The sequence below is a fragment of the Poecilia reticulata genome, linkage group LG16, assembly GCF_000633615.1.
Source record: "Poecilia reticulata strain Guanapo linkage group LG16, Guppy_female_1.0+MT, whole genome shotgun sequence".
Lineage (NCBI taxonomy): Eukaryota > Metazoa > Chordata > Actinopteri > Cyprinodontiformes > Poeciliidae > Poecilia > Poecilia reticulata.
The window spans coordinates 11573797-11586291 of record NC_024346.1 but is presented as its reverse complement, the minus strand read 5'-3'; the positions used below and the strand labels follow the sequence as shown (position 1 = coordinate 11586291).

General features: G+C 41.7%; 2 protein-coding genes across 3 annotated transcripts in view; both read right to left on the bottom strand.

Annotated features, from left to right (window-relative positions):
- Window positions 1-2244, bottom strand: part of cacng7b (calcium channel, voltage-dependent, gamma subunit 7b) — a 16189-nt gene extending 13945 nt beyond the window's left edge. Inside the window, exon 1 of the mRNA XM_008431536.2 lies at window positions 1963-2244. The gene's annotated coding sequence lies outside the window, so the exon portion shown is untranslated. The remainder of the gene's footprint in view (window positions 1-1962) is intronic.
- Window positions 2245-5392: 3148 nt separating this feature from the next.
- prkcg (protein kinase C, gamma) overlaps window positions 5393-12495 on the bottom strand; it is a 28317-nt gene continuing 21214 nt past the window's right edge. For both annotated transcript variants that reach the window (XM_017309404.1, XM_008431537.2), the window contains 4 exons: window positions 11500-11580; window positions 11243-11350; window positions 9391-9531; window positions 5393-8790 (listed from right to left, as the gene is read on the bottom strand). In XM_017309404.1, the coding sequence (XP_017164893.1) occupies window positions 8629-8790; window positions 9391-9531; window positions 11243-11350; window positions 11500-11580 (492 nt within the window). In that variant the 3' untranslated portion in view covers window positions 5393-8628. The remainder of the gene's footprint in view (window positions 8791-9390; window positions 9532-11242; window positions 11351-11499; window positions 11581-12495) is intronic.

The following is a 12495-nucleotide window of genomic DNA, read 5'->3' as shown; positions in this document are numbered from 1 at the left end:
ATTTCACAGAAGTTTGATTTACTTGGAGTTATATTGTGTTGTTTAAGTGTTCCCTTTATTTTTTTGAGCAGTGTATATATCTCATTGATACTTGATGGAGACACCATAAACAGCAGAAGAAAACAATTTCCTTCAGAGATGTGTGATAGAAATCCCACTTTAAGGCTTTGACACCTCAGCCTTCTTGGCCTCTTTCTCCCGGAAAGCAATGAACCAATTTAACTGGTTAGATAGGAGCCACAGGGGGACAAAAGGTTTAATTCACTCTAATCTATCTCAATCTACAGATTGGCACAGCCTTTATAACTCACAGGACAAAGAGATGCCAAGTAAAAAGAGGGTGTGATGGATAACAGGGAGGGATAAGAGTTTTGATTTGGGGGATATGGCTTTCTGCCCAAAGTGGCAGGACCTGGAGTGGGCAAGCGAAAACATAATCTGGCAGGGAACAAGCTTACTTCTGCTTACTATACGGTCACACAGTTTTTACTGTAAATGTCGGATGGCGGATGATCCTGAAGTTCGAAGCTGATATGGAGCTTATGCTTCGCTCCTGCTGTGATTTTTGATGTGAGCAATATGGGAAAAGTACTTGGAAATAAATGTGCTAGGGACACGGCTGGGTAAAAAAAGACAAAACATGTTTGGGCAACTAGTGTAAGAAACTAAAGTCTCCTGTTAATTGCAATCTGAACAACTTTTCTGTTAATGATCAAGTCAAAAAAAAAAAGAATGAGTGTCCCTCTCTAGTGGCCAAAGAAAACACTGTACGAAAACATTTCTGCACTTGGCAACAATTAATGAAGCTTAGGCGTTTGATTGGAGACTTATTATTCAGAAATAAGGGGAGATTTTACAGTGTTTTAAGAACTGAGGGCTGGATTTGATCAGAACTAGTTCAGAACCAGAGAGAATTGGACTTGTGAGGCCAGAACGAGAGGATTCCACACGGAACAGGGTTTATTTGCAAAGGGAATCAATTTGTGAAAACATTGTGAATGTAGATCTGAGACCCTCTGAATGGAGTCAATAGACCGGTAAGACCTGATTAGCTTACATTGGTTTGACTGGGCTAACCTGAACAGAATTAATACGCACTGATTAAACATTTTGTGTTTAATGAAACCTTCATTTGTAAACAATAAATAGATTTAAAACACAGGTAGTATATGACTGACCTATGGGGAATATTTCATGCAAGAAACAGAGAGGAAGATGTGAAAACCTTCAGAGAACACAGCAGTCAAAAAAACAAACAAACAAACAAACAAACAAAAAAAGAAACAGGAACCGAGAAAAAGTGAAAGAATGTATCAAAAGAAAAGTCCTTGGCCCAAAAACTGGAAGGAGTATCCAACGTGGGCGCGCACGACAGGAGTGCGTCCACGCACTGGAACTAGGAAGATGTGCTGAACTAATTATCACTGTGTGCGGCGGCTCACAAATCGGGCTCAGAGAAAAATCTACGGAATCACTCACCGGGAGACCTTACGACTTCCCGACAACTGAACGCAGAGATCCTGACTGAACGGGAGGCTTTGGTCTCTGCAAACGGTTTCTCTGTGCAGCAGCGCCAACAGAGAGAGAGCAGAGCTGAACATCCAACACTGTCATCTCTCTGCTGAATACATGTGTGCACAACCAGGACCCGAGCCAGAGACTGCGCACGGAGTTTCTGGGGGTGGGGGGGGGCTGATAAACACAGAGTGAGGAACATGTGAACGACGTGAAACTGCAGCGGAGTTGTGTGTGGGGATGACTTGGCTGTCGGAACAAAACCATTCCCCAGTGCGCTCCGGAACGAGCTGCTGTCTGTCTTTATTAACACGACGCGTCATGATTCCTGCTCTTTTCCACAGCTGCCACACACACGCGCGCGCGCGCGCCTACAATTCAAATGACTCAGTCACCATTGTAATTACTGCCAACAAAACACAGGAACCCAGAAGGAAGAATACTCACAGTGCCACGAAGAGTCGTGCGCACACGTCAGGAAGCCAAGAAACCCCACACCAGGGGAGGCTGTGGCTGGGGTTTTTTTGTCCCTTCTTCTCCTCCGCTCTTTCTTCCTCTCCTCTTTTCCTCCTTCTAGGTGTTTACCCTTAAGTTCCCCTTCCCATCCTCGAAATGTATTTTCTCTCCCTCTTCCTCGCAGTCTGTCCCAGGCACTGCGGTGGATCGTTTACTGAGCTACTTTGGCTACAAACACAGAGAAATGCTGTAGCGGGGGCAGGAGGGAGAAGTGCTGGGGAGAGAAAGAGAGAGAGAGAGAGAGAGAGAGAGAGAGAGAGAGAGAGAGAGAGAGAGAGAGAGAGAGAGAGAGAGAGAGAGAGAGAGAGAGAGAGAGAGAGAGAGAGAGAGAGAGAGAGAGAGATGTGTGGACTTTGGGTATTGGTTTTATTATTTCTCAACTGAACCACATCCGGATCAATTTTATTGCTGGTTTTAATGTTTTGTGCGACGTGCGCAAATGTACACTGCAAATATATATATAAAAAAAAAAAAGTTCGTTCAAAAGAAATCCCTTTTTCTCCATTTCTTTTAGTATTATCCACTAACTCAGTCCTTTGCCAATCGTAGACCGATCCAGGTTTAATCCAGAGCACTGGGTTGGAGTTTTTTCACCAAAAATGGAAAATTACTAAAAACTGTTAAGCCAAGTAACAGCCGGTTAGTGCTTGCAGGGTTTGGGGGCCAATCAAGGTTCTGTGATCAAGGCGAGTTTATTAATACTCATAAGTAGATTTGTTGGACAGACCAGAAGCCATCATGAAAGTGTCAGTATATAAAAAAAAGAATATATTACATAAATATAGGATATTTAAAAAGCTCTCAAAAAAACCCTCACGACTATGAAAATATAAATAAATCTTTTTAAAAAACGGCATAAACATGTGGATACATATTACAACTGTGACTTATTAAAAAAATAAAAACTGACTGCAGCAAGGACAAAGCTCTCTCCAGTGGTCAGTAGGGTCTGCCCAGGACAGGCTGCTTCAGAAAGCAACACAGAGACACACAGGGCCGACAACTGGAAATGCACATTTTCACACTCAAATTTATTTATTTTTGCAATTACTGAGAAGGAGAAGGATGGCAGCCGATTCTGTGGTAAAACTCTTTACTTCAGAGCCTCCAGATTGTAGTTCAGGGTAGAAGCCGTCCTTCATACGTCTGCAACACTTTTTTTTTCATCTTCCTTGAGCCAGGAAGATGCTCTTCACTTCTTCATAAGCTTTACAGTGAGGAGTTGGTGCCTGTATGCAACAGGACACACAGTCTGCATCGCTTTGGACAAACAACTCTGCACACACACATTCACATCTTGAGGTAGTTTAGGTTTTGCAAGCATGTATGAAGCTGGATCACCCTGAGGAAACCCAGGGTGAATATGCAATAACAGAAACATTCCTGCACTTTTTTGCTGCGTGGCGTCATATTTATTAATGAGCATCATCAGCATCGCTGCCCTTCCCGTAAAGCTGTTGCGTCTTTGGCTTTGTGTCTATTCGGACGCCCAGAATTCATTTATTCCAAATTTTGAGCTGCAGTTGCTTCTGTTTCTACGTCCATCAATGAGCCTTGGTCACCCATGACCCCGTCTGTCTACTGACCAGCGCAGGCTAAAAATAACCCACAAGAGATGCAGTTCTGATGCTCTGACTGACCCAGTCGTCTATAACCATCAGATGTTTCCCCCTGTCAAACTCACTCATATTTTCAAATACTAACAAAACAACTTTCAGGATAAACTGTTAATATTTCTAATGAGGGCAATAAAATTTATAAGGAACATTATTCCTTATAAATGTAATGCATTTCTGTTTCTCTGTTGGTGAAACTTTTGCACAAGTGTCTCATTATGTAATTGTTCAGGACTTTGTTTTCCTTTTTAATATCTTATAAATTAAAGGCCTTATATTTATTGAAAGTGTGAGTTTATTTACATGTAACATTACTATAATAATGTTTAATTAGTGTATACATTTACTGACTGTACTGCTTGGGTGGGATGCCTCTGCTAAAGGAGATGCTCTGCTCCCTGTGATGCATTTCCTGGATTAATCAGGATTATGCAAAACATAAAAATGACCCTTACTTGAAAAGTGGTAATAAATATTAAAAAACAGATCGCTGAGTGTGAGTCAAACAACGTCAAAGGTTTAATCAACAAATACAAGCAGCAAACAAAGGTCATGGTCTGAATATTCATTTTTATTTCCAGTTATGAGAGTCCCTTTTATTCAGCTGCACACTGTGGATGCTGATGAATTCGTGACTCTATAGGACCAACGTCCTTCACTCTTTCTGCCCCCCTCCTCCTCCTTCGTCCCCTGTGAGCCGTGTCCTTTTATTCTATTTATAACCCGACTGGTGGAGAAATCCTATATATTTAGCAACGATATCAATAGTCTACAGCACACTCTGACCTGAGGGCATGAGAGAGAGAGAGAGAGACTTAGACAGTAAGAAAGGAAGAGGAAGAGGAGGAGAGATTAAGGACAGATAGAAACAAAGGAAGGAGGAGGCAGCGCTGAAGAAGAGGGACAATATCATTTCACTGCGACTGACAGTGATGGGGCATGAATGCGTGTCCCTCCAGTAAGAGGTCAGGGTTTGGTTTCACGGAGATGGTTAAGAGCAAACTATACAGACAAGTTTGCATCTAAAATGTTATGTACTGTGAGCTAGTTGTTAAATTTCTGCTTCCAGATGAAATAAACAGCGACAAGACTGGAGGGACATTACCTGACGGAGAAAAACATGAATTTTATTGGCTTTTTCAAACCTTTTATCCTCACAACCTTACACTTTGGAGGGGGGGTCAGAAAGTAGTCAATAATTGTGAAATGCAAAGAAAATTTCATTTGATTACAAATACATTTTACAAATAACAGTCTGAAAAATGTGTGGCTCACATTTGTATTGAGGCCACTTTTATCGGATGGCCCAAAATAACCAAACCCCTTCAGAAGTCACCTATTAAACAGACCTTACCTGTGTGTGTAATTTAAAGCCAGCAGAGCACTGCAGCGTTTTGGCTTCGATCAAAGCATATTTATCTGTTAGTTTTCCTTTGGTCCTAATCCAATTAAGAGTATGTGACATGACTTGAAAATGTTCTCTGGCGCTCTCCGTCTATTCTAACTTGGCCTGAGTCATTTTCCAATAAGAATGAGAAAAATATGTGTGTGTGTGTGTGTGTGTGTGTGTGTGTGTGGGTGTGTGTGTGTGTGTGTGTGTGCGCACGCATGTGTGTGTAGATGTAAAAGTTGGTGCAGACATGCCTGGAAGTCTTACAGCCACAGTAGGTGTAAATGACTGACTATGAATTTACATTAAATGTTTCAGAGTTTTAGAAAAACAAGATGTTATGTTTTTTTTTTCTCCACTTTGCAAATATAAACTATCTTGTTTTGGTCCACCACACAAAACAGAACAAAACTTCCTGTACAATAGTGGCTGCTATGTGACCAAAACATAAATAGGTTCAAATGGAACGCATACTTTTTCAGCACCTTTATAAGCTAAAAAGCCATGTTCAAATTACTTATAAAACATGTTTTTTTCAAAATAGCATAAAAAACAAGTAAAATGGTTCCAGATTCTTATGTCTTCAAAATAGCAGAGATCTGACAGCAGAATATTTTATAGAAAACTATAGATTTTAAGATAGGAAAAACCTTCCATCAACAGTCAACAACAGGGTGTGTAAAAAAAAGATGCTTACACCAATAAATTCTGACTGTAGAGCAAACAGAGCATAATTTAAAAACGTGCAGCAAAGGAGTAGATGTGTCAAACCGTCAGAAAAGTACAAAAGAGCCATGAAGGACGCGCAGAGAAAAAGAGGGGGAAGTGCGGAGGGAGATGGGAAGTTGATGAGATTTTAATGTGAAGGTCAACTTGTTATAACTTTGGATCTCTACAGGGATATTAGTCTCTGCTTGGTGCTGGAGGGGCTTAAGAGACGGGGGGGAGTGGGCGGAGCAGCTGCGGGGGAGGAGGAGGAGAGAGTGAGAGGCTGCCCCAGAGGAGAAGGGAGGGAAAGTGAGACGCAGGGGAGGGGAGGAGATGGCGGGAGGGTTTGCTGCTTCGACAACTCCAGTCCCACAGCAAACAGAGCGGTCAGCATCTTCTCTCCCAGCATGCGCGTGTGTGTGTGTGTGTGACTGAGAACGTTAACATGCTGGAAATTGGCCTTTTCTGTTTGTTTCGTTGTGTTTTGCGTGTGCGAGTATGTGTGAACGAGAGGGAGTGACAGAGAGGCGTGTGGAGAACACGAAGCGGGAGGCATTCCTCCGCAACTTCACACGACGACAGAATGAGACACGTCACTGTGACTTTCTCAGTTGGTTTATTTTGAAGTTATTTCTCCAGCACACGAAAACAAAAGAAGTCAACTCAACAGACAAACACACAGACTAGCCATAATAGATTGCTGATTATTACGCATTTCTCTTGTCTCTACTGTATCGAAACACTCAGAGAGAGATTATGAACCCATAAGTTCTATTAAAGAAATAAAACTCATTTGTGGGACTGCACTGGAGACGTTGCGGCCACCTGCTCCGATCAGGCAGGTTTAAGTAAACGCACTGCCTGCTTGTATTGTTTTTTTTTTCCACGTATTGAACAGTCCCATTGAGCCTCCCTTCTAATTACTCCCAATCGATGCTGTGCGCTGTATGTGGTTGCACAGCAAAAAGCTTCCCAGTGTACACAGATAAAAACACAAGTTTCTGTACTTTAACAAGCCAACAAGCTTGTTTGGGTAAGACAACGTGAAGGATAATGTTTTCTCAATGTGCAGTAAAACAATCAGAGGTCCTAATTAAGGTGCTGCGCAAAAATAAATTCCTTAAACCTTTCCACAAGTTGTCCCATTACACACAACGACTTTGTTGTATTTTATTTGATTGACCAACACAAAGTGTAGCATAATTGTAAAGTGGAAGAAAAAGGGATTTTAGATTGTCTTTGTAAACAGAAATCAAAAACTGAGGCGCGTGTATGTTTTACCCATCCTGCCCCGTCATTCTGATGCCTCTAAATAAAGAATTAGAAGCTGCAAACATTGTCTTGCACTCTGCAAACGTGATCTTTATGGAAGAGTGGCAAGAAGAAAGACAATGTAAAAAAAAAAAAAAAAAAGTCATGACAAGTTCTGTCTAAGCTTTGCCTCAGGCCAGAAAGGAGCGATTGAGGCCACCATATGGATGTGGAAAACCATCACTCCACATAAACCTAAAGTCATCATTCCCACAGAGAAACAAGGTGGTGGCCGCATCATGGTGTGGGGATGCTTTTTGTCTGCAGGAGCTGACCAGAGTTAACAAGAATAATAATACATGAGAGCTCTGGAGGTAAATCTGTCACAGGTCACAAAAGAAGTGTGACAATGTTCCTGAACAACAAGAGCTACATTAGTTTAGATCAGCATGTGTTGGAATGGTACCGTCACAGTCCAGATTCATGAAAAACCTTCGAAAATTGTTTTCACATCCAATACAATTGTGCTCGAGTTGTTTGGAAAGAAGAAGAGTTCAACATTTCTGTCTCTAGATGTGCAAAGCTGGCAGAGACATGTACTGTAATCGCATCAAAATGAGGCTCTGCAAAGCATCGACAGGAGAGAGGTGAATACGTACCAAACCGTTTTCAAAACCGTGCAGCATTTTCTTCCCAATTCTTAACACCACTGGTGTTGGTCTCTCTTACATCCAAATAAAATCAAATAAAGTTTGTGGTTGTAACATATAAAAATGTGAAAATAAAAGGTTCATAGAGTATTAATGCTTTTGCAAGGACCAGCTTTAATGCAAACATGGTGTTTAATTGAAAGTAATGCAACTGAAAGTCCAGCAGTTTGAGGGCAGCAGTGTTGCCTACAGTCACTGTCACACTGCGTCATTTATGCACCTCCATGAATCGGCTGAGGTCACGACATTAAACTGAGAAGTTGAGGCCGGTTAAAAGAGCCTCAGTGAGTCTTTTTTTATGATTATGTAATCAAATTGGGAAAGAGAAACACGTCTAGCCATTTAGACAGCTTCATAGTCTATGAGTCAGTTTTAGATTTCCAGTCTATCAGTTTAGATCTAGATTTCAAAATGCACATTTAGGTGCTGTGGAGGCCATAATTATGATGGGAATGTATTTGAGCTAAATAGACCTTCAAGGAAATGTAATTTATGAAAACAAGATCACGAAAAGAAGATTTCTTTTGCATATTATTTTCTGAATAGCAGTATGAATAAAGATGTTAAAGGTAAATTGCCTGTTCAGAAAACTGGGGACATTTATCTTCCTTCTAGCTCTATAAAAACTATCCGCATGCAAAGAGATTCATTTGTCTGTCTGACGCCACAACAGTCTTACAGCAGGTTAGGACAGATCTTACAAAAGAAAAGAAGTGTAGAGTGGCAAGCCATGGTCAATACACATGCAGTAAGAGGACACACACATGTCAGTGGGGGAATACCGACTTGTCTTGGCATTTTAATGTAAACGTCAGAAGTTTGTCACAAGAGGTGAAATATTTGCTGCTAATTTTCATACTCTGGCTCTCAGCTATAAAACTACTTTCTGATACACAACAGGGAGAATTGGAGGGGACAGTTTTCAAATAGCTGTGAGAGGCAACGGAGCAAAGTCTGGGTTGAAGAAGGAGAATCCCTGGAAATCCTCCTGGTTGATGGCTGCAAGCACATCTGGATCCGATGGGGTGAGAACGGACGGGGCCGCTGTGAAGAACTTGTCGAAGTTCTCGCCTTTTCTCCCGCCCTGATGAGGAAAGGCAGGTAAAGCACGAAATCAGTCACTCCGGCCTCACAAAAACGCCACGGTTAATTACTTAAAAAAGCCCCGACTCCCTCTAAAGAAATATTGAAAGAGTCTGCCAACATGTCTCTCCTGCCCACCCACAGCCTTCATTTCTTGCCGTCTTAGGATGAAAGCCGGCCACATATCTTCCCCACCTCCTTAACCCCACATGACAGCCATTCTGGTGGATGAAATGAATCTCATTTGGCTAATGGGCCTGGCCTCTAACCCCTGAGCACAGTCATCTTCCTCCTGCCACGCCTCACCGTTGGGCGATGTGGCAGCAGACTAGCATGCGGCGAGCTAATGATGACATGCATTTGCATATGGAGGAGTAAAACGCAGCCCTGGGTTCAGAGGTCCTGTCTGTTATTCCTGAACTTTCTGTGTGTGAGCCGGGGAATCCGCTCAGGTGGTGAAAGAGTTGACGGGAAGGAGCGACAGAAAGTAGAGTCAGAGAGTGAGGAGGTGGGGAGAAAAACGAGGTAGAAGGAGAGGGAAAGTTTGGAAGAAGAGGCGATAAAATAAACACACAGAAAGCAAATAGAAATGTCCACTGACAGTTCTGGGTTTGAACGGTGGCGGTATCTCCAGTCGCTCCAGACGGTCCCAGTCTATCCAACGGAAGAACGGATGCTCCTTGATCTCCCTTTCGGCTTCCTCTCCTCCACCCAGACGCTTGGCAGGGTGCTTCGTCAGGAGCTGAAGAAAGACAAAAGACAAAAGTTTCAGAACACGGCAAACTTTCCTGGAATTGAACTTGTAACTAAACATATTGTGTTTTCAGCACTAAGTTCTGTTCAGTTTAGTTAAATGTAAATCTTTTTTTTCGGTCTGTGGTTTGATAAGAGGGAATCTCTCAACTAAGGATGCAGAGGACAATCCCCACTAAGCCTTGTTCTCGTGGAAGGATTTTTCGCTGTTAAAAGGAAGCCATTTCTTTCCACTGTCGCCAGATACACACTCGGGAGGAGGACGATTGCAAAAGTCTGTCCAGGGGAAAGATATAACATCAGCAGACCTAGTTAAAGTCCGAAGAGGTCTGAACTCCATGCTGAACCTGAAGATGTGGACTGGGAAGAAGATGAAAGCCACCAAATCCTGTTTGTTGTGTCAAACTGTTAGAATCACCTCTAACTTCACAACAAATCTTTTCCTTTAAAAAAAAAAAAAAAAAAAAAAGCACAAACCTGCTGCAGCTTCTGCTAACTCCAGAAAGGATGAAGAAATGAAAGTAGATCATAGTGTTAACAAATTCAGTAGAACATCCAGGACCAAGAGGAAAAAGTGAAACTGCTTCGAAAGGATCTGTGTCATCGGAGAGGTTTTCACCGTCCTGGGGATCCACATCATCCAGAAAATGTGGAGCATTAGATCAGATCCCAACAGGAAACCGAAGTGAGCTGAGGGAGGGAAAGAACTTCAGGACAAGCCGGAGCAGAAGGTCGCTGAACTTAAGAGGAAAGACGCCGAGCTGGAGCAACTCTCAAACACAGGAGAATATAGCCGTTTTCTGCAGAAGTCCCCATCGCTGTCGGCACTCGGTGAGTCTACACACTCATCCAGCGTCAATTTCTCTCCTCCAAGGTATTTTGAGGACGTGTTAGCAGCTGTGTCAGCGCTCAGAGAAAAACTACAGGACATCCTGAGAGACACATGTACACAGATCTCAATGACAGTCACTGAAGGCAACGTTTTACTGCCAGAACCAGAACCTAGAAGTGAAGCTGGATTATTAAAATATTCAGGAGAAATCACTCCTGGGCCAAGGACAGCAGACAGAAATCTGTTACTGCAACAAAGCAACTTTGATAGATCAAAAACAGTCTTACTCTGACAATGCAGATTGAAACGCCTCCAACATAAGACAACCCATAAAATTAAACTAATGCAAACAAACTCTACATCGTTCAGATTGTTACATGTTAAGGTTATTGTCATTTTCCTTTCAGTTCCCAATTATGCTGTACTTTTTGATGGTCTACTACAAAGAAAAATAGAAAATCCCAGTCAAGCATATTGAAGATTATATTTGCAATGCGACAAAATGTAAAAAAAAAAAAAAGTTAAAGTAGAATAAATACTGCTGCGTAGTTCTGCCAGGACCTGTAATTAAAGTGATTTGTATTCAGAGCTAGTTGAGTTTTGTTAATTTCAGTCCAGGCCCGCCGTTTTTCCTTCTCATATTATTATTCCTCAGAGAAGATAAAACTTCTGACGGCTGCATAAAATTTCGCAGAGTGCAGCCTGCCTGACTCTAATAAATATAAAAAAAACGAACTTTCAAATAATGTGCAGGATTAATAAAAATGTCCTAATGCACATTTATCAAATATAATATAAATCTTCTAATATAAATCTTGCCCTCAATGTCTGAAGGCTGCAAGTAGAACAGGAGGGGAAATGAACTCACCCCTTTGCAGATAGCCACAGCTTCCCGAGAGAGATTTTTGGGGTAGGAGACACTCTGCTCCATTATGGACTGAAACAGCTCCTCTTCATCGATGCCATCAAACGGCGGCTTGAAGGAAAAAGGGTTTAAAAAAAAAAAAAACAGAAAAGAAAGAGTTTCACCACAGATCAGTGCCGGTTCCTGCGTTTGAAGTGATTACAAAGCACTGCAGGCTTTTATATTATTGCAGTGCAGTTAAGAGTTATTGTGAGAGTTACCTGTCCCGCAAGCATTTCATACATTAATACTCCATAAGACCACCAGTCTACTGCTTTATTGTACGGCTGATATGCCACAATCTGAAAGGAACATGAGTGGAGATCAATTAGAAGAGAAGCAGTGTGGAGATAAGAAGACAAAGAAGTAAACACGAAGCGAAGGTAAACAAAATTATCGCAGTAGGAATAGCCAGAGGAGGAGAGCTGTCAGACACTGAAAAGAAAAAAAAATCAGCGCAGGGAAATGAAAAGCAGCACGGAGAGGAAGTGTATGAATGGGACGAAACTTTGGATTTTTGCGTCCGCGTTTGACTGATTATGCATCCCCCCCTCCCCCCTCCCACCCCCCCATGAGTGTGAGTGTGTGAGAGCTCCTCTTGTCTGTGGAAGAGGGGCACGGGTGAACAATTCCCAGCCCCCCGGGGAATTATATTGTATCCATTCCAAAATGGCAGAAGCAAGAGAATCAATAGGTGTTTACATAAGAGAGTCGATACGTAGTGGTTCCACAGCGAGGTTTACCATATCAAAGACAAGCAGAACAGTCAGGTCCTCCCTCTGTCGGTTTCTCTCTCTCTCTCAACAACAAGTCCAAACAGGTATGAGCACACACACACATTTTAACATTTTATTTTCCAATATAAAAATACACTATTGTGCAAAATTTGCTGTACGTCTTCATTATTCCAAATATTTTGGTCTTCACTGGCGTTCTTGAGCTGCAGGCGGTTTAGTAATTGATCTCTTTAAAATTAAGACTCAGTTTCAAAACAGCGCAGTACTTAGCAGTTTTATATGCGTAAAACCATATGTAATAATTTTTTTCTTTATTTGTAACCCTCATTCAGAGTTCATCACAAATACAAAATGGTAAAAAAAAAATAAAGCAAATAGTTTTCAACTGGATCACAAGAATATTGTTGACGAAAAATTGCCAAGTTTTCTAGGATTTTGTAAAAATCATGATTTTTTTCTCCATTTTTTCCTTTCTCCTAG